At 56.4% G+C, this 23,679-nt stretch overlaps 3 protein-coding genes and 1 long non-coding RNA gene across 4 annotated transcripts; 1 reads left to right on the forward strand and 3 right to left on the reverse strand.

The window, feature by feature from the left end:
* Nucleotides 1–520: 520 nt before the first annotated feature.
* On the reverse strand, nt 521–2,828 carry THAP7 (THAP domain containing 7). Its single transcript, XM_059895474.1, has 5 exons — nt 2,750–2,828; nt 2,498–2,577; nt 2,025–2,180; nt 1,406–1,546; nt 521–1,207 (listed from the first exon to the last, which is right to left on the reverse strand). Exons 2-5 carry the CDS (start codon nt 2,575–2,577, stop codon nt 643–645), a joined length of 942 nt encoding a protein of 313 aa, XP_059751457.1. The 5' UTR covers nt 2,750–2,828; the 3' UTR covers nt 521–642.
* On the forward strand, nt 1,749–13,012 carry LOC132348176 (uncharacterized). Its single transcript, XR_009497367.1, has 3 exons — nt 1,749–2,325; nt 9,082–10,262; nt 11,434–13,012. It is a non-coding gene; the product is annotated as an uncharacterized LOC132348176 (long non-coding RNA).
* Nucleotides 3,435–7,968, reverse strand: LOC132348175 (tubulin alpha-3 chain). The gene is made up of 4 exons (XM_059895475.1): nt 7,833–7,968; nt 7,144–7,292; nt 6,168–6,848; nt 3,435–3,731 (listed from the first exon to the last, which is right to left on the reverse strand). The coding sequence occupies exons 1-4, from the start codon at nt 7,951–7,953 to the stop codon at nt 3,435–3,437; spliced, it is 1,248 nt and encodes a 415-aa protein (XP_059751458.1). The 5' UTR covers nt 7,954–7,968.
* On the reverse strand, nt 11,969–23,142 carry LRRC74B (leucine rich repeat containing 74B). The gene is given in 9 exon segments (XM_059895473.1): nt 11,969–12,742; nt 13,459–13,555; nt 15,104–15,175; nt 16,215–16,330; nt 17,325–17,434; nt 20,671–20,882; nt 21,711–21,838; nt 22,249–22,391; nt 22,982–23,142. Coding segments are annotated over 9 exon segments (1,155 nt in total). The 5' UTR covers nt 23,121–23,142; the 3' UTR covers nt 11,969–12,604.
* Between the last annotated feature and the right edge of the window lie 537 nt (nt 23,143–23,679).

The following is a 23,679-nucleotide window of genomic DNA, read 5'->3' on the forward strand; positions in this document are numbered from 1 at the left end:
CCCCACACGCCTCATCCCAGACCTCTGGGGATCAGAATGGTCACTGTGGGGCCCTCACTACTTGCCAAGCATAGCAACCTCAGGTCAGTAATCGCCTTTCTTGTCCGTTTTTCAGATGGGACAGGCCTGGTGGTGAGTGGGGGGCTGACCAGCAGCTGGAGCTCATGCCAGGTCTGACTGCTGGGCAGATTGGCTCTGGGGACGGAAGCCTGTTGTTTCCCTGAAAAAGAACTGAGCCTGGCCTGGGTTTCATGGGTGTCTTCAGAGACTAGCTGGCTAAGTCAAGGCTGTTTCAGGTGCCAAGGAAAGGGTGCCCAGTATTGCCCCCGAACCTCTACTCACACGACCCCTCAGAGAGCCCTGTGGGACACAGAGCTGTACAGTGAGGGCTTTCTGCTCTCCACAGCCAAGGGCTTGAACTCCAGGGCCTGAGCCCTCCGAGTGCTACAGCCAATTTGGGGAAACGGGCCTGGTACCCAGGGGAAGGGCCCCAGCCCCCAGCTGAGCCAGAGAGCAGGGCTTCTTTGTAGAATCCACTTTATTATGGCATCTGGCAGGGCTGTTGGACGCAGCTCAGATCAGATCCTCTCCAGGTGGATACTGAGGGAGAAAGAGGCTGAAGCCCTACCGGGCGGACCTCACTCAGGCCATGCTGCTACTCAGCTGCATGGCAAAGTCCTGCACGTGCTCCTTCAGAGTCTGGCGGGCATCGGCCTGTGCCCGCTTTTCCCGTGCCCGCTCCTGCTGCAGCTTGGTCAGCCGCAGCCGCAGCCGCTGCTCCCGCCGCTTGCAGGCCTGCAGCTGGCGCTGGGCCTTGTCCAGGGCATCGAGTGCAGCCTCAGCCCGCCGCTTCCAGAGCAGGGCACTGCCCACCTGGTAGCTGTGCTCATTCTGGATGTAGGCTCCGGCGGGCGGCGGGAGGCGCAGCATGTAGGCCGAGGGTGAGACGGGCCTCGGCTCCAGCGGGGACGGCTGTCGCTCTGGCTCCCGCTCAGGTGAAGGCTGGGTGCTGCAGCCTGCTTCATCTGCCTGGGCACCCAGGGGCCCCAGGAGGTCTGAGAAGGGGCTGCTGAGGCCAGGCTCCAGCCTCCCGGTGGGGGAGGCAGGCAAGGCGGCAGGTGCTGAGGCCTCTTCCACAGGAAAGCAGGTGATGTCAGCAGGTGGAGGTGGGCAAAATGGAGTTGTGGGCCCTCGGCCCTCAGAGCAGCTGGGGGAAGAGAGAGAGACTGACAGGCCAGGCTCAGGGCTCGCTGACCCCACTTCACCAGCTCATCTAACCCCCATCCCTGAACCCACTCCACGGGCTCAGAACCCTGTCCAGCAAGGCTGCTGTCAGGCACCCTAAAGCCCAGTCCCTCAGACCTGGGGTGCAGTGGGGCACCTCCCCCTCCGTTGCAGCACGTACCGCTTCCTGCATCGCCGGAGCCGGCTGACGTCAGGGGGGCCAGGGGGGTAACTGTGCCCCTTGGTCTTGGTTGTTCGACGCAACTTGGAAAAAGACTCAAATATCGTCGGAACTGCTCCCTCCTTCAGCCTGTGATACCCACTGCGGGGGAAAGCGGTCTGGATGAGGTGGAACAAAGCCCTGCCGCCCCAGCCCACCCGCAGGGCGTGTAGCCAGCAGGCCCTCCAGCACGCCAGCAGGCTGTCGGGTTAGCTCTGTGGGAGGTGGGAGGCACCCTGCCAACAATGAGTCTGGGGAATGCCAAGTTAAGGTCCCCACCAATCTCTTCCCTGCAAGACTCCTCAGAGTTAAAGAGTGTGGAAAGGCTCCACCAGAACGGGGTGGCCCAGCCAAAAGAACTGATTCCGTTTGTGCACTTGTAGGGAGGGCTGGGGTTGCAGGGAGCGCGCTCTGGCACAGTGATCCCTAGGGCGTGGGTCTCACTGCCCAGGTCTGTCGGGAGAGGAAGCTGAGGTTCCCAGCTGGAGAAACCAGAGCTGCTGCTCCGGGGACCTCCCCACTGGCTGGCCGCCACCCCACTGCCCACGCCCTGCCCACTTCCAGCTGCCAGGAGGCTCACCTGATTCCCACCAGTTCAAAGCAGTTCTCCTCGAAGTGCTTGGAGCAGAAGTAGATGTACTCGGACGCCGGGTCCCACAGGCCCTGGCCGCTGGGGTCCAGCCGCTGGCAGTTGGCCAACCACAAGCCCCGCCTTGGATTGTCCTTTTTGGGGAGCCTGCGGGGCCACAAGCCCGTGAGCCCAACGGGAAAGGCCGGCCCCGCTCATGCCGCCCCCAGACCTCGCGCTGACACTGCCTGCGCACAGACAAGGAAGCTGAGGCCTCCAGAGGAAAAGAGACTCGCTGAACATCATCACGTAGGTGAGACTCGAAGCAGCTGGCCCGAGCAGGATAACCACCCCTCTTCCCCAACCCAGCCTCCCACTCAAGCCCCGCCCCGACCACGGAGGCGCGTGCGCAGTAGCTCCGCGAGGCGGCAGGACGGGCGCATGCGTAGGGGACCCTCCGCGCGCCGGCGCGCACGCGCGCTGACCTGTGGAAAGAGATGCCGCGGTTGCGCGTCTCGCGCGTGTCTCGTGTGCAGCAGCCGGCGGCGGAGCAGTGACGCGGCATCTGGGGAAGAGGCGGGAGCTCGGTCGTGGGCGGCCGTCAGGGCCCGGAGGGGCTTCGCGCCCCAGGCTGCCAGCCCACTGCAAGCGGCCCCGGCGTGGCGTGTCTTCCCCGGCCCGATCTCGCCCGAACCCCGTCCCAGCCTGTTCTCCCGACTCCCGCTTGCGGCACTCACGATCTCGCCATTGCTGCGCCGCCGAAGTATCGCGCGGTTTGGCTCGCGGCGGAAGTCAGTACCATAGAAACGCGGAAGCGCGCGGCGTTCGCCGAGGGGCGGGTCCCGGAAACTGCAGAGCGAGCCCGGGGAGTGGCCGCGGGGGTCTCTCACACCGCCCGGGTCGGGAAACGCCTACGACGGGAACGAGCGCACACGCTTCCTGCGGGAGAGGTGCCTCTTCTGGGCCGGGCGGGAGGTTCTGGGGCAGCTCCTCCGGGGTAGGGGCGCGGGAGTGGGTTCGTGCGGGGCGGGGCAAACGCGGCGGGCCCGCGACTCCGACGACCAGAACCGGCCCACTTCCGGCCCCCGAGGAGCGCCTTGGCCAGCGCGAAGGACTCCAGGTGTTTAGGCGGAGAGCGCTTCCCGGTTCCCCGCCCCTCACTCTCAAGCCTTTTTCGGGGGGGTAACGCGGCAGCTGACTGCTCTGTGTAGCAAGACAGACGTACGGACCTGCTGCATCTTTTCTGTCCGGGAGGAACATAGTTTCCCTAGAAATTCACTTGAAAAAGGAAGGTATCTGGCGTGGGAATTTGGTCGAAGTGCAGCACAGGGCAGACTATGCTCAATAGAGAAACTTTAATAGGTAAACACATCTGTAACGTGACAGTCGGGGGACAGGGGGCCTATAGCCGCGCCCTCGCATTCAGTACTCTTCCCCTTCCTCGGCTTCTGCTTCCACCGAGTCCACGCCCACCTCTTCGTAATCTTTCTCCAGTGCTGCCAGGTCCTCCCGGGCCTCCGAGAACTCGCCCTCCTCCATGCCCTCCCCCACGTACCAGTGCACGAAGGCGCGCTTGGCGTACATGAGGTCGAACTTGTGGTCTAGGCGGGCCCAGGCCTCGGCGATGGCCGTGGTGTTGCTCAGCATGCACACGGCCCGCTGCACCTTGGCTAGGTCTCCCCCCGGGACCACCGTGGGGGGCTGGTAGTTGATGCCCACCTGCCAGAGAAGGGGAACATGGTGAAGTTTATTTATTTATTTATTTTTCATGGTGAAGTTTTTACTGTGGCCTCAGAAATTGTAGGTTGTTTTTAAAAATGGGGGCCGTGTTTAAAAACAGGCCGTAAATTATGCCCTGTAGGAATTGATACTTTGTTTTGTACCAGTATATGCTAACATTTAATATCCTTTGACTTAATATTTTCACTTTGTGAAGCGCCATCTGAAATGGCAAAACTGGAAACAAATGTCCTTTGTGGAAACTAGTTAAATTATCATACGCTCCCTACAGTAGAACAGTGTATGATCATAAAAAAGAATGAGAAATCTGTCCTGGCATGTAAATATGTCCAAGATATACTGTATACTTGGTAAAAAGAAAAGCAACTTGAATTCCATTTATGCTTTAAAGTACCTGTAGAGTAATAAACACCAGCTAGAGTCTTTGACAGCTCAGGGAACATCATGCTGGAGGAGGACAAACAACGGGGAGAGGGCTGACGCTGTGACCCCTCCCTGCCCTAGTGAGCAGCTAGCAGTCAGCAGCAGCTGGACACAGCCAGTCTCCAGAAGAGCTGGGATGAGCAGGGGGAAGGGCACAGGGGTTTCTGACTTGATAGAGGGGTGGGACTTGACACAGCGCTAAGGTCAGGCCAGCCAGCCCCTCCAAGTGGGAGTGCTGCCAGCTTCCGTTTCTGTTTGGTCATCTGTGTGCAATGAGTGGAGTCTGTCACCTACCTTTAAAGAATGTTCTTTGCCCATGTCGCTGGCCCCTTTCTGTCAACGTCACCCGTATAACAAGAGGTGTAACGTGAATATGCATAGACTATCTCTTGAGGGACAGACAAAGCTCTGGAAGGGGAAGAGGACTTCAGCTTTTCAGCCTTCTGCGTCATTTTAATATTTTGCCACATACACACTTTTATAATGAAAAGACTAAACATAAACATGGGAAAGACTCCTTGACAATAGTGCACCCCTGAGCAAATGGTTATTAAAGAACATATGGTGAAATCACACTCAGACTGACAAAAAGGAACTTAGAGCAATGAGAATTCAACGTGCTCCATCTGAGGGAGAACTGTCTTCTGTGGGGACAGAAGCTGTGACTTCCTGTACCTCCTCCCACGACCGGCCTCCCTACTGGCTCACAGAGACTCAGCCAGGAGGGAAAGCCGGGGCACAGGGCACAGCACACCCCAAAGTGCCACCCAGCTGCGGCTGCCTTGGATGTCCTTGCCTTCCGAAGGTCATGGTGAGATGACTGAAAGAGGTCAAGAATGGAAGGTTTCAACCCCCACCTATAACCTCTGAGGTCTGCAAACCTCTTACGGAAGGTGTAATGAATATTTCCAGATCAGTGAAACCTGTTATAGACTTTAGTTTTTTCTGTGAGTCACTTTGCATCTGTCGGTCTTACACCCTCAGAGATGGTCTGTGTCAGGGTGTCTTGAAGTGGGGCTGACAGAGGCCAGGTGGGTGCAACAAATTGTCTGTAGTTAGAGGCAAGCTCTGGCCTTTGCAAATGGGAATAGGATGACACACATATTGCTGCTACTTCTCTTCATTTTCAATCTGCAATGACCCTGGAACGTGCAACTCCCCAAACACCTCAGGAACTCATCAGGGCTCACGAGTGCAGGATCTAGCACTTTTTCTAACGTGGAAGATCAATTGTGAACAAGGACTTTTAATGAAGAAGAGGGGGCAGAGTTAACGATCCCAGGCATGGCGAGGCACTTAGCCTGGCGATCACAGTAGGTCTAACATGTTACTTGGCTTCCAGATACATGTTGCTTTTCTCTGGGTAGACGTTGCATCGTGACACTAAACACGGTTGAAGGAGCCACCTAATTATCAGTGTGATTTTGTGTGCGAGGCAGTGTTCCAAGTCTGGTTTGGAGTAACAGCAGTGAACCACCCTTGGCCCCACAGAAAACACTGTATAATGAATTAAAAATTCTGTCTACAGAAACATAAATGTTGCCTAAAATGCAGTGACAACTGGTGACTGAAGTAATGTGAAATCTAAAAACCATGATTTCTAACACAAAATGATACCATAGACCCTGACAAGCTTCTTGAGCAAGAGTGGGAAAATGTGGAGGACAGACATGCTGCAGTCAGACGTCCCTGAAAGCTCCCTCCATCACTTGCTGCCCCTGAGGCTGTTAGATACTAAAAGCTGTCTCAGCCTCAGTCTCTAAACTGTAAGATATTAGTAGTATTAGCCCATGAGTGTTACAGGTTGGTTGTAAGAAATAAGGGTACATAAAGTCCTTGCTAAAGATCAAGGCACCTAGCAAATTAATTACTAAACTTGTTCTCCCTGCAGTGCAGCTGCCCTGGAACAGGGTACCCTCCACAAAGGGGCAGCACCCCGTCCCAGGATCTGCCGCGGGCGGAAAGGTGAACACGCGTTACCGCCCAGCCTACCTTGAACCCAGTCGGGCACCAGTCCACAAACTGGATGGTGCGCTTGGTCTTGATGGTGGCGATGGCTGCATTGACGTCTTTGGGGACCACGTCCCCCCTGTACAGCATGCAGCAGGCCATGTACTTGCCGTGGCGAGGGTCACACTTGACCATCTGGTTGGCCGGCTCGAAGCAGGCGTTGGTGATCTCGGCCACGGACAGCTGCTCATGGTAGGCCTTCTCGGCCGAGATGACCGGGGCGTATGTGGCCAGGGGGAAGTGGATGCGGGGGTAGGGCACCAGGTTGGTCTGGAACTCCGTCAGGTCCACGTTGAGGGCGCCGTCAAAGCGCAGGGAGGCCGTGATGGAGGACACGATCTGCCCGATCAGACGGTTAAGGTTGGTGTACGTGGGCCGCTCGATGTCCAGGTTGCGCCGACAGATGTCATAGATGGCCTCGTTGTCCACCATGAAGGCACAGTCCGAGTGCTCCAGGGTCGTGTGCGTGGTCAGGATGGAGTTGTAGGGCTCCACCACGGCCGTGGACACCTGGGGGGCCGGGTAGATGGCGAACTCCAGCTTGGACTTCTTGCCGTAGTCCACAGAGAGCCGCTCCATGAGCAGAGACGCAAAGCCCGAGCCGGTGCCACCCCCGAAGCTGTGGAAGATGAGGAAGCCCTGCAGGCCCGTGCACAGGTCCGCCTGCGGGAGAGCAGAGGCCGTGAGGCCACGTCCGCACGAGCCGTGCCACCGCCCCCATGGGCCCCAAAGGGCCCCGGTCACGGCACACTCTTCCTCTGCAGGTTCACTATACGGGTTCAACCCATCCACAGGGAACACGCGTCACACTTAGCAGTTACAGACGTGGACGCACTGCGGCCACACCGGAAAGGAAGACCCTGCACTCATGGTTCTGCTGGGTTTTGCCAAAGTGATGTCCCGGGGAGATCCCGGGCCTCCCCTTCTGTCCAGGAGGCCTTCCCAGGGCCCTTCTCACCAGTTTGCGGATCCGGTCCAGGACCAGATCGACGATCTCCTTGCCGATGGTGTAATGGCCTCTGGCGTAGTTATTGGCCGCGTCCTCCTTCCCGGTGATCAGCTGCTCCGGGTGGAAGAGCTGCCTGTAGGTCCCCGTGCGCACTTCATCTGCAGAGAGGACAGTGTGTCCGAGACTCTAAGGACGGTCGCTGACTCACCGGGATGGCCAGGTCCGGGGAAACCTTCAATTCTACAGGCACGTGCTGTGCCTCGCAGGCCAGCAGCATCAGCGTCTCACAGAAAAGGTCTCCGTGTGATACACGTGCCTTATCTGCCGTTTATGGCTCCGGGAAGGTCCAGTCAACCCGGGGAACAAATGCCAGTGTGGCCAGTTCCCAAAGGCGGGGGAGTGCTCACACCGCACAGGCGGTTCTGCGCGTGCATGTTTCGTTCACACCCACAGCTACACCCGGGGTGTTGCTGAAATGGCCCTGACATACTAGACATCAGCGTGACTTTTGCTGGGCGCCCTCTGTGGCCTGGGTCTCACGGGCTCTAGGGTGACATTCTCCTGGGTTGTCTCCTGGGTGGCCGCCACTGAAAGGTGCTCTCTCCTGGCAGCTCCCCTTGGAAACTACCTCGGGCTTCTGACCTGGAGGAACCCAGCAAAGGTTCTGTGCTTCCCCTTCTAAGTCTCAGGGTACCTACCGACCACGGTGGGCTCCAGGTCCACGAACACGGCTCTGGGCACATGCTTGCCAGCCCCGGTCTCACTGAAGAACGTGTTGAATGAGTCATCCCCACCGCCGATGGTTTTGTCGCTTGGCATCTGGCCGTCGGGCTGAATTCCATGTTCAAGGCAGTACAGCTCCCAGCAGGCATTGCCGATCTGGACCCCCGCCTGCCCCACGTGGATAGAGATGCACTCGCGCTGGGAACCAGAACATACATGTGAGGCCCCCCAGCTTCAAGGCAGTTGTCACTATGTGGCAGGCAAAATATAATTTAATGTTTGTATGTGCTTCAGAGCGTCTGGGGCTTTCTCATACCTTATTTTCTTTTCCAGGAGGCTTATGTGACCCTTTTATCCCTGTGAAAACTGGCTTGCTCTTAACCACCCTAGCTGATAGTGAATGCCAGAATTAGCCCCAGAACCTAAGTGTTTGCTACTATACAAAAATTCGGTTATTTAAAATTTTGCAAGCCGTATAATGTCAATAATAAACTCCATGTTACGGCTAGTCACAGTAATTCTCTGAAGAATATAGCAGTTTTTATTGTGTCCTGACCAAATGATAAGGTAAGTGGTAGTAGAGTTGGGAAAGGAAAAGTGGACTGGGACAGAGGCCACCGTGGCCCAAGCATGGGTGATCACTGTGTGTGTTTCATCTGCCCCTCTAGGTCTAGCCTCTGTTCTCTGTCCAGCTCTGTGCTCAAGGAGGCTGACCCATGTGGACTGTGCCCCCTGGCTTCTGGTTGCTTTAGCCAATGTCAGGCACCAGCAAGAGCTGGAGGTTAGAGGAAGGTGTGGTCAGGGTGCTTGACCCTGGCTCCCTCCCTGCCGGGCTGCCTTGGGTCACTTGAGTTCCTTTACAAGGGCACAGAGTGTCAGCAGTCAGCGCTGGTCATAAACCTACCCTCTGAGCTTCTCATAAGCACTCCATCCCCTCGCCTCTTCCAGCCTAGGAGTTAATGGCTCCCAGATGGCACAAGTGCTGGGATACTGCACTGTCCTTTGGTGGTTTCCTTAAACCCTGCCCGTATCTTTATAAATAGTATCTTCTTAAAGATTGTCCTGTGAGTACCTATTCTGAATGTACCATTTCTTTCCTGCCGGGAATGTAAGTCTACAGTCCCTAATCACATGTCTGATTTTAGACACATCATCCTTACATATACACAGAGGAGATCACATGAAATTTGAGGTGTGCCACCCACACTAAATTCTGACTTACAGTCCTCAGAACTTGAAGTCCTGTTTTCTGTTATACAAGCACCAAATCTCAGAGCAGGAGAGACCAGCTTGATGCAGCAATCCCCGAACATCATCCCAGAGGGAAGCATTCGGTTCGGGAAAGATCTCCAATGACAACGAAATCACTCCCCCAGAGGAGGACTCCATCGGCACCCTGGGAAGTCCTTTGAAATCCACCCAACCGCACCATTTTCAAATGCACACTATTCGCTTTGAATCCAGATCCACTGTATTTCACAGGATGCCTGATGTGTCATTCTACTCGCTCAGCCCCAGTGTGATCAGAGCCAGCTCTGTGATCCGAAGAAATACCCCAATGTCTTCATTTACAAAATGTGGCTGGGGAGCTCCGTGGTTTGTAAGGCCACGTCCATCTGACTGTCTAACAATGAAAGGAATTGCAGTGCTCGGGGAAGTCATTCCTCGCTGTCAACAGAAAGCGAGCGCACTGCCGACCTCGCCTGGATTGCTGAAGTTTGTCTACATTTCTGTACTCGGCTCCATTTCCTCTCTGAAAGTTCCTCAAGACCAAGTCCTGTGTCCCCTTCTCAGCAGATGACCTCCTTCCCCAGCACGGCCCCCGCCACCCCTGGAGGCCGGCCCTGCCCGCTGTGCCCGCTGTCCACGCGCCGGGCAGCCCGACCACCACAGCCAGGACTGCCCGCCTCCCCTGAGCCCAGGGACGACGTGCCGAGGCGAGCTAACTGCCGCGGCTCTCGGACTCGGACGTTGTTACTCGTGGGAACTGTGGCTCCACGGCCGAGAATGCCGCCTTCGCAGTTTCTCCTTTTCAGCCTCTGCTCTGGCCGCGCGATCGGGGGGCGGACGCCCACACGAGGCTCCTGGGGCATCTTTTCAGACCCGGCCCCCACCCCTCTGCCCGGGACACGGCCTCCAGGCCTCCCGCCCACCCGGCTGTACCATGGTGAGCGCCACCACCGCACTCCGACCTCAACGGCTGCAGCCGCCCAACTGCCGCTGCCGCGCCGGGCGCTCCTAGGACGCGCCGCCGCCAACACCCATTGGTCTGGAGCACCATGGGGCGGGCCAAGGTCTGGAATCCAGCTCCCGATTGGCTAGCATGCGACACCCAGAGTGTGGCGCGTTCTGATTGGACGTGGATTTGGCGGGAAGGCTGCGGGGTCGCCGAAGGAAGAGCGCAGGTGGGTGTTCCCGCAAGACCTTGGCCTTAAGGTGGGAGTGGCGCTCCGGTTTTCTGTTCTGTCTACGCCAGCTAGGCGGCTTCCAGGAGGCTTGACCTCGTCTGCGCAGCCGAACCTGGCTGTTGTCCGCTGCGGGGGGGGCCGCCGCAGGGAGCCCGCAGGGCTGGGCTGCGCTCGGTGTCCTATCTTCAGGGCGCGGGCAGTCGCGTAACGACAGGCTGGAGTAAGGCAGGTTCTTCCGGGGAAGCAGGAGAGGGTCCCGCCGCCCCTGGTCGGGTCCCGCCGCCCCTGGTCCGGTCCCGCGCTCAAACCGCGAGGTCGTCTCACCGCTCTGGAGGCCGGAGGGTCGCCGTCCGGAGCGGCCCCGCGTGGGGCGGGGAGAGCAGGCTTCAGGGGCGCTTATCTCGCGGGGTCGGGGGCCTTTACCCTCAGTCACCTCTCGGCTCCGAATGTCTCAGGGCGTTAGGGCCTCGTCCTGGGGATGGGGGTGCCCTCCTTCAGGGCGTAGCGCGCACAGCTGACTTGTAGCTTCTGCCACCGGCCATTTCTTAAGTACGATTTATTTTTCTGATTGTAAAAGTAACACAAATTTAGAGTAGAAAGTGTGGAACATGCAGAAAAACAGAAAGGAAATAAAATCTATAAAGCCACAACCTAGAGACAAACATTGTTAATATGCCAGGGTTGTTTTGTTTGTTTTTCCTGCTAGTATATACATGTATACATTTGTTATCCATACAATTTGGGCCAAACAACATGATTTTATTTATTTATTTATTTATTAATAGCTTTCCTGAGATATAATCCACATATCAAACATCACCCATTTAAAGTGGTGCACAATTCAATGTTTTTTTTTGTATATTCACAGTTGTGCAACCACCACCACTATCAGTTTTAGAACATTTTTATCCCCCAAAGAAACCTATACCCTTTAGCTGTCAATCCCCAATTCCTCCCCTCTCCCAGCCCTAGGCAACCTCTCATCTTCTTTCTGTCTCTGTATATTTGCCTATTCTGGACGTTTCATATGAATGGAGTCGTACAGTATGTGGTCTTTTATGATTAACTTCTTTCACTTAGCATAATGTTTCTAAGGTTCATCCATGTTGTCACATGTGTCAGTACTTCATTACTTTTTCTCTCTCTCTCTCTTTTTTTTTTTTTTTAGGTGGCGCCATGCGGCATGTGGAATCTTAGTTCCCCAACCAGGGATCGAACCCAGGCCCCCTACATTGGGAGCTCGGAGTCTTAACTACTGGACCGCCAGGGAAGTCCCTCATTCCTTTTTCTCTTAAACAACTTTATGAGACATAGTTCATATACCATACCATTCACCTGTTTAAAGTATACAATTCAAATACTTTTAGTATGTCAGTGGAGTTGTGCAACCCTTACCTTAATCAATTTTAGAACATTTCCATAACCCCAGATTTCATCCCTTTTTATTGCCAAATAATATTCCATTGTATAGGTATACCACATTTTGTTTATCCACTCATCAGTTGGTGGGTATTTGCATTTTGTGGATATTATGAACAATGCTGCTATGAACATCTGTGTTCAGATGGTTCAGATGGTTCAGATGTTTTGTGTGTACATATGTTTTCATTTCTCTAGGAGTGGAATTGCTGGGTCATATGGTCAACTCCATATTTAACCTTTTGAGGAGCTGCCAGACAAACCATGTGATTTTTTTATCCTGATTTTCTCACTTAACATCAATCATGTGCATTTTCACAAATTGTTAAATGTTCTTCGAACCCTTGACTTTTAATGTTTACAGAATTCCAAATTGTAGTTAACCAATCCCCTGTTATTGGGCATTTAGATCATTTCCAATTTTCATATTATAAACAGCATTTTCATGTGCATCTTTGGGCATCCGGTTTTCCATGCATCTCTGGTGATTTCTGTGGAGCAGATTAGTCAGAACTTTGGATCGCAGGACAGGCAGTTTTAAGGCTCTTGGTGCATGATGATGAATTGCTTTCCAAAAAAGCTGTGTCCATTTGCCTTCTCCCAAGTTGACTTTGAGAATGCCAGTTGCAGACCACCTTATATTTTAATTGTGTCCAAAGGTCTCCAGGGCAGGGTCTTGTTTGGGCATCTTTGACCCCATGCCCAGCTCAGTGTGCAAAATATAATACAAGTTAGTGTTACACGAATGAGTGAGAGCAAAGGAAGGCCCCGATTAGTACCAGTGTCTGAGTCACTATGAAGGCCAGCTCCATAGGACTTACCACCCAGTTGACATGGGGACTCGGTGCAGACTCATGTGTTGAAAGGCATCTCAAAGTTGAAGTGGCCGATGGGAGAGATGAGGAAACTACACAACACAGTCATTCAGACAGTCTGAAGACGGGCAGGAATTCTTTTTTGTACTCCACTCTGCGGGCAGCCGTCTTTATGCAAAGCCCTGGAAGAATGACCTTCACTGAGCTGGTGAGGTCATCAAACTCTCTGTTCACATGGATATCCTGAGGAGAAACCCATTACAAGTCTGTACGTTATCACTTTCTAAGAACTTGACTGTTTTACTTATGTACCGAAGGTATCAAAGAAGCTTATTAGGGCATTAGTTGTCCCAAGCCTGAAGGATTGAAACTGTAAACACATCTCTGGAAAGGCTTTGACTCAGGCCTGGGTTGAAAAGAAAAGAAGTAGGATAAGCAGTGATTTGTGACTAGACTCTTTTCATAATTTTTATTTGGGGATTCTCTCCTTAATGTTTAACCACCTTAGAAAAGAGTGACATTTTTTCTATATTAAAAAGGCAAAATTGAGTGAAAAGGCGTTCTCATCTCCTGTACAGTTCCCCAAGTGAATCTTCCAGCACTAGGATCCACCTGCAGCCAGTACTGGACAGGGAGAGGGGCCGCCTTGCAAGAGCTGAACCTGCAAATCCAAACATTGGTAGCAGTGAGCATTGTGCCCCCTAAGCCACCTATTCTCTCTCGGCCAATGAAGAACCCAGGCAGGGGTCTGAGGTGAGACCACCGTGATACCCCACACAGGGCTGGGAGGCGAGTCTGAGTGGCGTCATGACCCAGGTTGAACTTGGATGTGGCCATGCTGTGTATCTGCACTGGGCACTCCTTCTCTAATCCCCACTTTTTTTCCTCTAAAATGGGGAAAATTATACCTCCTAGGGCTGTTGGGAGGATCAGAGATGAGGTTTATGAGAAGTTCTTACAGAAAAATCCAGCAGCTCTAGGGCAGGCAGTGGATTAGCCCGGACAGACCTGAGAACACCAAAGCAGCCTTCACTTCACATGGGATTCCTGGACACGTGAGAAACACACACACAGGTGAGAGACGATGAGCCCAGGGAGGAGGGAGGGATCCCTCATCTTTGTTGATGTGGCTCTGGGCGGCCCCACTCCCTCAGCTCAGAAGGCACCTCCCTCAGACATGATGCCCTTGGTGAGGCTGGAGTCGGGGAAGAAAGGAAGGGAGTGGACACTGAGCCCCCACTCGTCGCCCACTCTGTGCTGGGAGCCAAAGACATAGACACACAAGACACACCTCGCCCTTAAAGAACTCACCGGTGCAGGGAGGAGAGGAAAGGAAACATAAAAGTATAATGTGAAGAGTGCCATGAAACCGGCTGCACCAACCCTCCCTGGGAGGTAAAGGGTGGGCAGGGGATAAAACCCCTGAGCTGAGCATTACAGGTGAGGTGGGTGGAGCTGGGCATTTCAGTAAGAAGAGCCGCAGGATCAAAGCAGGGCTGAGAAATTGCACTGTGTGGTAGGAGAATTGCAAGCAGGTTGGGGTGAGAATGATGTGCCTCAAGGCGGGGGGTGGGGGGTCTGCTGGCAGAGCCCAGAGCCCACATGCTGTGAATGACACGCTAAGCTTGGATTTGTCCAGAGGGGAGTGCCCAACAGATTTAAAGCAGGGGCATGTTTCTGGTGTAGAAAGATCACCTGGAAGCAGGTGGGAAGGAAGGGCTAAGACGGTGAACAGGAGGAGGTGAGAAGGAGGAGCAGGCAGCCCCGTTCCCCCCTCCTCCCCACACTGTTCTGCAGGAGGTGAGATGGAGGGAAGATGTGGAAAGGGAGGGTTCAGCACTGGGCCCCGGGCAGGTCTGTGCTGGGGCCCCAGCTTCTGACTCAGTGGGAAGGAGCCCCCACCTAGAGGCAGCCCTTCAGGGGGACGACACGTTCAGGTTCGACTCCCAGAATCCAATGTGCCTATTCCCATCTGGGGGTTGGTCCAGCAGGTGGCTGGAAATGGGGACCCAGAGCTTAGAGAGAGGTCTGGGTTTCAGCCGGGGCTAGGAGAGGAGTGAGCCTCATGCTGGGGAAGGGGGTGCTGCTGGGGGCTCCTGTGCCAGCTGAGGGCCACGCAGGGCTGGATGCCCCCAGAGCTGCTGGTACAGTGGTTTTGGGGGCCTGCTCCTCCCTCCCTTCTCTGTTCTCTGCTCTCAGTGATCAGCCACACCCTCCCCACTGAAGACAGAACACCTGGGCGGCCCCTGGGTTCCAGCAAGGCCAGGGGAAGAGCAGGGGAAGGTGAGGGGAAGCCAGGTGGCCCTAGCCATCTTCAGCGGAGCACAACTCCAGTTGGGAGGGGGAGGGGGAGGGGCAGCTGGGAGGGAAGGATGGAGGGGAGCAGTCTGAAGGAGTTCTTGGGTCAGGCCAGAGATGGGTGAGTGAATGACAAGCGGAAGAAGTGGTCGCAGGAGGAAGTCAGGGGGCCCCCTACCCCACCTGGGCTCTGGGACCCATGTACCCACTGCCACTGGGGTGAGGAGATGTAGTGGGGGAGGGGTCTGTGTGGACAGGCACAGGCAGGTCTGTGCCGGGGACTCCCCCATCAGGCTAGCACTCACAACAGGAATCCTCAGTGTCTGGTTGACCTGCAGGCCCAGGCTCAGGGCTCCCACTGCAGAGATGCGGTTGTTGCTGCAACAGAAAGGCATATGCATGGTACTGCCTTGCAAACAACTGTGCAGAGCCAGGTTGCCCCCAGGGTCTTGGCTGGAGCTGCTGGTGCAGCCCCCAGGTCCAGCTTCACGCACACGCTGGGGGCCCTGGGCAGGTCAGTGTGTAAAAGCTTCATCGGAGGCTCCAATGTTCAGGGAGATTGCCCAGCAAACACACCTAGAGTGTTATTCCCTCCACCTCCTGCACCAGCTGCTGCTCCCTGGCCCTCCGCACTCAGCAGGTGCTCCCAGGCATCCTGCCCCAGCTGGCACCCCGTACCTATCCCCATGACAGCCACCCAGCTCCCGCCCCACCTCTTCCTGCTGCTGATGGGCACAAACTCCAGGCCTCAGCACTTTTCTCGGCCACTCTGTCTCCACAGTCAGCCCCATGTCCCTCTAACTTAGACCCCAGCTTGGCCTTGAATTTCAGCATCTCTCCTCTGGCCATGGCTCCTTCCATAAGGAGGAAAAGTGGGCAGGATGGAGCACATGTCCCTGCCAGTGGCAGGCAGGCCCAGCTCATTCCGGCAGCCCCGGTGTGAGGCTCAGCCGCAGTAGCCCATGACCTGTCTGGCCTCTGCCTCTTCCCTTCCCTCTGGGCTGTGGCTCCCGCTCTGGTTTCCCCAGGAGGCCTGGGACCCTGTCAGGGCCTGGAGGAGCAGCCCACCCATGGCAGGCCCCCTCAGCAGCCGTGTGCTGAGCAGAGCAGACCACTCCTCCTGCAACAGAGGAAAACTCGTGTGGAGCACACACCCCACGCACCCCCGCACCAGGCTCTGCTGAAGATGCCTTACACGTTTGCACTTCCCAGCCCCCGGTCTCGCAGTAGGCATTACAAGTCCCAACTTACAAAGGAGGAACTTGAGTGAGAAGGACGGAGCTGGGCTGTGGCTGCAGCCGCACCATGAGTGCGTGTGGCAGGTTTGGTCACGGAGTGGTGGACAGCAGCAAGATGAGCTCCAGTCCCTGGGTGGCCGTGGGCCTGGAGGCAGGGGCGGGGCACCCCATGCTCTCACCTCATGTAGACCTCCTCCAACATGTTGTTGGTCTTGAGCCCCTCCCCCAGTGCGGAGGCTCCAGGATCCCCACAGCCACTATACGAGATGTCCAAGACCTTCAGGAAGATATTTGCCTGGGACGCAAAGCAGCAACCCCACGGGACCACATGTGAAGGTGGAGGAAGCCAGTCCCCAGCCTCCGAGCCCAGGAGGCCCGAGGAGCAAAGAGCGTGGACAGAGAGCAGAAGACCACAGAGGTTCCAGAAGAGAGCCCTGGGGCTTGGACGATGGTGACTGGCAGAGTGGAAAGACCAGAAGCAAGCACAGAGGGTGGGTGTGGATGCGAATGAGCCTCAGGACTGGGCCATCTTCCTCGGGCAGCAGGCCCCAGAGACACAATGATGAAGCTCCCCCCCCCCCCGAGTGGGGACCTCTCAAGGGCAGGGCCCCCGAGGCACAGCGCAGCCCAGGGCCCAGAGGGCACCCCAGTGAAGGGCTATTGGATGAAACATACCCAGGGAAATGTGATGGGGAGGAGGGTGGGAGCTCGTGGGTGCCCTGGGGACACAGAGCCTGATCTGTCACCTTGTGGGGCAGGACCCCAGGTCAGCCCTGTCAGAGGGCAAGGCAGCGGCTGCCGTTCCCTGAGGAGGATCCCACAGAGGCAGCTGCCACCGGGAGCATCACAGGCGCCTGTGCTACCCACTCCCAAGGCCTACGAACCCCAAGACCCAAGGGAGCAGGCAGGGTGTTTGAGAGTGTGTGCTGGGATCCCAGGGCGCAAGGCTGTCTTCTCAGGGAAGCATCTGCATCTGCCCAGCGGTGAGCATGTGTCACTGGACTGCACAGTGTCCCCACAGGCTGCGTGTCTGTGATGTCTCAGAAGGTGTGCGACATTCAGCTGTGGACCCCTCACTTAGTGACATGAGAGTGGGCACAGGGAGACCACATGTTGTCGTCATTAAGTAGAGCCAGGAAAATGAAAATCACCTGAAAAAACATTCTTTGAGCTCTGCTGAAAAGATCCAAGGCTCATTTCTGAAGAGCTGCGAAAGATGGGGGGCTGGCCCCTGGGAGACCTGCCCCCAAAGGACAGGCTGGAGGGGCTTACTGGGTGAGGCCTCATACCTCCAGTCCCCTGGCGATGGCTACAGTTCCTGGGCCTCGCAGGTGATTCCAGCTTATGTTAAGCTCGGTGAGTCCTGTGTTTTCTGCCAGGGCTGGTCCAAGCATCTCCCCTTCAGAAACAGGAAGACAGACTTTTTATTCACTCTGTTCATTCCTTCAAAAAGTGATACCGATGCCCGCTGTGGGCTGGGGTCTCTGCTGCACACCAGCGTCAGGGCGTTGAACCCCACGTGGGTCTGCCCTGCCCTCAAGGAATTCACATTTATTGGAGAAGCTATAAATATAAATTAATGGAATGTTAGCTATTACAGACCACAACAGGGAGGTGTGGGGACAGAGTGGGGGCCAACCCTGCCTAGGGGATCAAGAAAGCAGAGAGAACCTTGAAGATTGAGGGACGCACCGTGCACGTGGGCAGGCACCGTGGAGAGTGGACCCGGGGAGGAGCGGATGTGCTTGTGGAAATGCACACAGGCCTGGCGCTGGGCCGGCCAGGCAAGCCAGTGGAAGGAGGTGGGAGTGACGGGCACTCGAGAGATACGTTAAGAAGAGAGAAGGTGGGTGGGAGGGGTCGGAGACGAGGTTGGGGGACCAGTTGGATGGCTTGTGCCATGGTCTACGCAAGAGGTGACAGGGCCAGCACAGCTGTGGCAGGGAGGAGGCAATGGTGTAGAAAAGGAAAGGGCAGGGCTGGGTGGGTAAGAAAGCTGAGAGATATTTCACACATAAAATGGTCAGAAGCCCTACCCACCCGCCCCGCTTTCCACTCTGTCAACACTCAGCTGGTCTGACCTGCTCCCAGTTCTCAGCCTCTAGCTGCCCCCCGTGTGGACCTGCTGATCCCTTTCTTCACCTGGATAAGAGCTCCTCATCCTCACCCAGGAAGCCTTGCCTGTTCCGCCAGGCTGGGCCAGGCCACTGTGGACCCCACGTCCACTGTGCTTCCATCCTTCCAGGCTCTGGCTGTTAGACCTCTCTGCCTGGCCCATCTCTCCCACACACTTGGGAGCCCCTCAGGGGATCTGAATCTGACCCCTGTCCATGGTGCTGGCACCCAGCACAGGCTGGTTTGAAGAAATGCCCAGAGCAGAGGGCTCAGCTGCCAGTTCCACAGAAGTGTTAGCACCTAGGAGAGCTCCCTGCAGGACAGTGAGGACTCCCTGGGCTGCCTCCTAAGGAACCTCCCAGAGAAGGAGGCTCACACCCTGCATCCAGCCCTGGGTCTGACACCCACTGGTTCTCAGACATGTACGTTGCTCTTCCTCAGACACTCCAGGGCTGGGAGAGGAGGGCGGTGGTCCGCCACTTTGCTGAACAGCTGGAGGGTGAGAAAGTTCTATACCCATGAATCAGCCTCCTGTAGTTCCAATGCTTGTTCTTCATGACCCCTGCAGCCAAGCCATGAGGTAGATGCCACCCTTGCCTTGGGTCAGGTGGGGAGACTGAGACCCCTAAGGGAGTCTGTCCCACCCACAGTTCCCCACTTGGGGAAACAGCCCATCCCTGCCATGCAGCCTTCGTGGGGCCTTGCCTTCCAGCCCCTCCATCCTCACTGCCTCTCCTGTGCTAACGCTCTGACCGTGCAGGTCCAGAGGGACGCCTACCCTTAGTTTGTTGAAAGTCTTAAATGAGCTTCTCTTTTTTTTTTTTTTGAACTAATGTTTTTATAGTTACTTTTTTTTTTTTTTTTTGTGGCTGTGTTGAGTCTTCGTTTCTGCGCACAGGCTTTCTGTAGTTGTGGCGAGTGGGGACTACTCTTCCTTGCAGTGCGCAGGCTTCTCATTGCGGTGGCTTCTCTTGTTGCAGAGCACGGGCTCTAGGCACGTGGGCTTCAGTAGTTGTGGCACATGGGCTCAGTAGTTGTGGCTCACAGGCTCTAGAGCGCAGGCTCAGTAGTTGTGGCGCACGGGCTTTGTTGCTCCACGGCATGTGGGATCTTCCTGGACCAGGGCTCGAACCCGTGTCCCCTGCATTGGCAGGCAGATTCTTACCACCAGGGAGAGTTTCTCTTTTAATTTCACTGATTTCACAACAGTTTTCTTAGAAGGCAGACTGTCTCTCTGGCGGTTAAACTCTAGGGCTGATTCGCCCAAGCCAAGGCTGGCGCCACCCCCACTCACACTAAGCAGTCAGAACAGTGATCCCCGAACTTTCTGGATCAGGCAAATCTCCTGGGGCACATGTTAAAATGCAGATGCACCCACATCTCCCCCAAGAGGATACAGAGGTTCAGGAGGCCCAGGGCCACGGAATCTGTATTCCTAACCCAGGGTCCCAGGTGATTCTTTCTTTTTTTTTTTTTTTAAAGGAATTCCTTTATTTTTATTTTTTATTTATTTATTTATTTATTTTTGGCTGTGTTGGGTCTTCGTTTCTGTGCGAGGGCTTTCTCCAGTTGCGGCGAGCGGGGGCCACTCTTCATCGCGGTGCGTGGGCCTCTCACTATCGTGGGCTCTCTTGTTGCGGAGCACAAGCTCCAGACGCACAGGCTCAGTAATTGTGGCTCACGGGCCTAGTTGCTCCGCGGCATGTGGGATCTTCCCAGGCCAGGGCTCGAACCCATGTCCCCTGCATTGGCAGGCAGATTCTCAACCACTGCGCCACCAGGGAAGCCCCCAGGTGATTCTTAAAATCGATTGGGGTGGTTGAGGACAGGCAGGTAGAACTGTATGTTCCTGGCAAAGCAGCCAGCCCATGCAAAGGCCCTGGGGCATGAGAGAAAGTGGTAAGATCAAGGAATCCCACTGATGTCTTCCACAGCACTCGGAGTGAAATCCTCATGCCTTTTGCCATGATGTGTAGTTCTGCGGCCCTGCTGTCTCTCCATCCCACAGCTGGACCCTCTCTCCTGGCTCGGTAGCCCAGTCACACTGGTGTCTGTGAAATAGTTCCTCTGCTTGAAATGCTCTCCCTCTGGTCTTGCCATGTCTGATTCCTCCCCCATTGCACATTTCAGCTTAAACATCTCCTCCTCACAGAGTCCTCCCCAGTGGTCACCTCTCTAAAGTGGGGAGGGGCTCCACATTCGTCTCTAGAATCAAGCCCTGTTTGTTTCTTTTGTAACACAATAATTATGGAGAGTTATCTTGTTAATGTGTGTTCCTTGAGGGCAGGGACTTAGTATACTTCATGGCTGGATCCCTAGTGGCTGTCAGCACCCAGCATATGCAGTGGTGGGCAGTAAGACATTCGGGGAATGGGCCGAGAGTTCTGTACGGGGATGGGGCGGGGAGCAGGATCCACAGCATGGATGCTCAGAGTGGTCCTGCCTGCCTCCACCCACCCTGCCCCAGGAAGATGGACCTGAGTGCCACCATGGTCGCCCTGGCCAGTGGCCGGATGTTACCTGCTTGGTCATTCAGCTGGTTATAGCTCAGGTCCAGGGGTTTCAGGCCTGTGTGGGCCAGCAGGAGTTCAGCAAGGTACTGGGCCACCTGCTCCTCCAGGCCATTCTCTGCCAGCTGTGCCTTCTGCACAGCCGGGTTCACCGCCAGGGTGGCACAGACAGCCCGGGCTCCCACTGCTCCCAGCTGGTTCTCCGACAGGTCCACATTTGGGGGCCGGCACCACTCCTTAGTGGTGGGATCCAAAGCCAGGCATCACCCTCCTCCCTCCCGCACACCTTCCAGGCCTGACACAGCAGGAGGGGCCTTGCAGTCAGACTGTCCAGGGGTGGATGGTGAGTCTGCCACCCATCAGCTGGGTCCCCTCCGGCCCCAGGCAGCTTCCCAGACCTCAACCCCCACTCCATGTCTCCACGAGTTTTGTCAAGGGGCTAAAACCACCTGCTTTGTGGGGCTGTGGAGGACGTCTGCGATGTAGATGCAGCCACCCCGCTGATGATTCGTGCCTGGCATAACACAGCCCACCCACAGAAGCCCCCACTGCCACATTTCCGGGGACTGGCAGTGACAGCCCAGGTGGCTGTGCATGGAGCTCATATGTGAGCAGACGCTCCGCTGAGCATATGTTCCCCACATACCCAAGGTCTAAGTGGCATTGTTGGGCCCACTTCACAGATTGGAAACTGAGGCTCAGCAAGGTTGGCTCCTTGCCCAGGGTCACCCTGCCGCAGAGGTGGCATTTGGATCCAGCCCTGACAAACTCCAGCACTCCGCCCCCCGCACTGCCCGGCCCCTGACCCTCTGTGCCGCACTCTCCCACCTGCATTCAGGCATTGGGAGGACAACATATGCAGGGGTGCTGGCTAGCAGAAGAGGGTAGAGGAGGGGTCCAGCACTGGGTGCACCACAGAGGGTCTAGCTCCACCCCACCCTCCCCACCCTGTGATGAGGCCCCGCCCCCAGCAACACCAGCAGGTCGGGGGGGTGACAAGTCCCGGTGTGGGGGTAGCCTGCCCCGCTGTCCCAGGCACAGCACCTACCACAGATACTGCTTTTGCTCAGAGCACCTGCCAGGGCCTCTGCGCCGGCCCCACAGAGCCCACTGTCCCGAAGTTCCAGCCGCTTGATGTAGGGATTGGAGGTCAACACAGAAGCCAGAGCCCGGGCCCCCTGGGGCAGAGAGGGGCCTGAGGGGCCTGGCCCTTCCCAGAGCTCAGGGCCCCAGATAGCTAGCCAGTACCCAGGCTCTGTTTGCAGGGCTCAGCCCACTCAGTGCCCTCCAGCTGGAAGGACCTCCCCTTCCCACAGGCCCAGGGACACCTGCTTCTCCTTATAGGCTCCACCCAGGAGCTTCGCTGACTCTCCAGCAAGTTAGGGGCCCCTTGCAGGCTCCCCAGCCCTTGTACTGAACTTTGTCATAGCCCCGATCCCACCTGTCACCCACTGTGGGGGATGGGATATGCCTGGTACAGAGCAAGGCTGGGGAGTATGTGGATGGGCTCAGGAAGGGACCACTGCCATGGCTGCTGCTCCCAGGTCCTTGCCCTCCAAGCCTGGCCCCAGCATCCCTCCAGGGGTACCTGGGGCCCCAGACTATGGTGCTGCAGGTTGAGCTCTGGGGTGCTCCCTTGGTGCAGACAGCAGGAAGCAGGCACGACGCTGTGGGCCCAGCAAGACCTCAGGTAGAGGGTGTCCTTGCCCAGTTCTCCAAGCTTATGGGTGCCTGATAGGAGACAGGGATGGATGTGGACCCCTCCCCTGCCTCCATCACTATGCAGCCTTGTTTTCCTTCCAGAGGCATTTCCTCCTGCTAGTAGGGACTGTTGCCCCCACATACAGACGAGGACATTGAGGCTCAGAGAATGCAAATCCTTTCCCCAAAGTCATGCAGCTTGTAGCAGCTGAGCCTGGCCCTACCCTGCCTGTCTGACACCAAAGTGCATGCTGTCTCTTCCGCTGGATTGCAGACCACATACGCTTTATGAACATTTTATGGGGAAGGAAGCTGAAGCAATTCTAAGTTCTATACATCCATTACTTTAGTTTCTCCTGAGGGCTGGGAAAACCCAGCCCTGATCCCATGTCAGGGTGGGACAGCCCTTCTTACAGTGTTTGGCAGGATTTTTGCATTTAACATCATTCTGGAAGCCTGTTCTAATCGTGGAACTCCTGATGCCTCCAGGAGCATTACGGAGATGGCACAGGGCTGGAGCGGCCGCCGGCTGCCCCGAAGGTGTCCACGGAGGGACGCGCTCCTGCCGGACGGGGTCCCCTGCCTACTTGGCCCCAGCCTGCCCCCCGGCCCGTAGGCACCTTCTTTCTCCTGGTCGGAGTTCGAATCCGCGTCCGAACCCTTCTGGGCCTCCGGGACCCCTGCAGGACGCCCAGCGGCCGCCGCCGCCCCTTCCTCCAGCTCTTCCTTCTCTCCAGGCGCCTCGCAGGGACCCCTCATGGTTACTTCCACTCTGCACTCGCGGACGCCGAGGCCGAAACTGCGAGGGCTGCGTCGGGAGCGAGGCCAGGGGATGTAGGCGGACCCTCCGGTGCATCGACCTATCGGGTGCGACGCCTGGCGAACAGGCGTCCGCTACAGCCAATAGAGAGCCTCCCGGGCGGCAGTTGCCCAGGCGACCCCGAGTTGTTGGTTGCTGCGGACAACGCTGCGGGCCCGGGCTGACTTTGACCCGCTCGCAGCCAGGACCGATTGGCGCATGGCGGGCTTGTCTTCCCGTCGCCCTAGGCGGCTCCAGCATCGCCCCCTTTCCACTCCAGAGCCTGGGGGTGGGGCAGCTCCTCGGGGGCGTCGCAGAGGAGTCTGGGGGACCTTGCAGGGCCTGGCCACCTCCTCTCTGGAGCCAGGGTCACGCTCCCATTCTGTGGGTCACAGCTCTCACACGCTCTAGTGTCGCATATGTTGCTCCCTCCACCGAGAACATTCCTCCCCAATGCTGCTTGTTGAACTTAAGATCAGCAAGTGTCAGTTCAGAGGTTGCTTCTTCCTGAAGCTTTCC

This window comes from Balaenoptera ricei, chromosome 14 (genome assembly GCF_028023285.1).
Source record: "Balaenoptera ricei isolate mBalRic1 chromosome 14, mBalRic1.hap2, whole genome shotgun sequence".
Lineage (NCBI taxonomy): Eukaryota > Metazoa > Chordata > Mammalia > Artiodactyla > Balaenopteridae > Balaenoptera > Balaenoptera ricei.

Coding starts and splice junctions, on each gene's coding strand:
- LOC132348175 (XM_059895475.1), bottom strand. CDS start 7,953: ATGCCAAGCGACAAAACCATCGGCGGTGGGGATGACTCATTCAACACG. Junction 6,849..7,143: donor TGGACCGGATCCGCAAACTG/GTGAGAAGGGCC, acceptor GCTCTCCCGCAG/GCGGACCTGTGCACGGGCCT. Junction 3,732..6,167: donor GGTGCCCGACTGGGTTCAAG/GTAGGCTGGGCG, acceptor CTTCTCTGGCAG/GTGGGCATCAACTACCAGCC.
- THAP7 (XM_059895474.1), bottom strand. CDS start 2,577: ATGCCGCGTCACTGCTCCGCCGCCGGCTGCTGCACACGAGACACGCGC. Junction 1,547..2,024: donor TTTGAACTGGTGGGAATCAG/GTGAGCCTCCTG, acceptor TTTCCCCCGCAG/TGGGTATCACAGGCTGAAGG. Junction 1,208..1,405: donor CTCCGGCGATGCAGGAAGCG/GTACGTGCTGCA, acceptor CTCTTCCCCCAG/CTGCTCTGAGGGCCGAGGGC.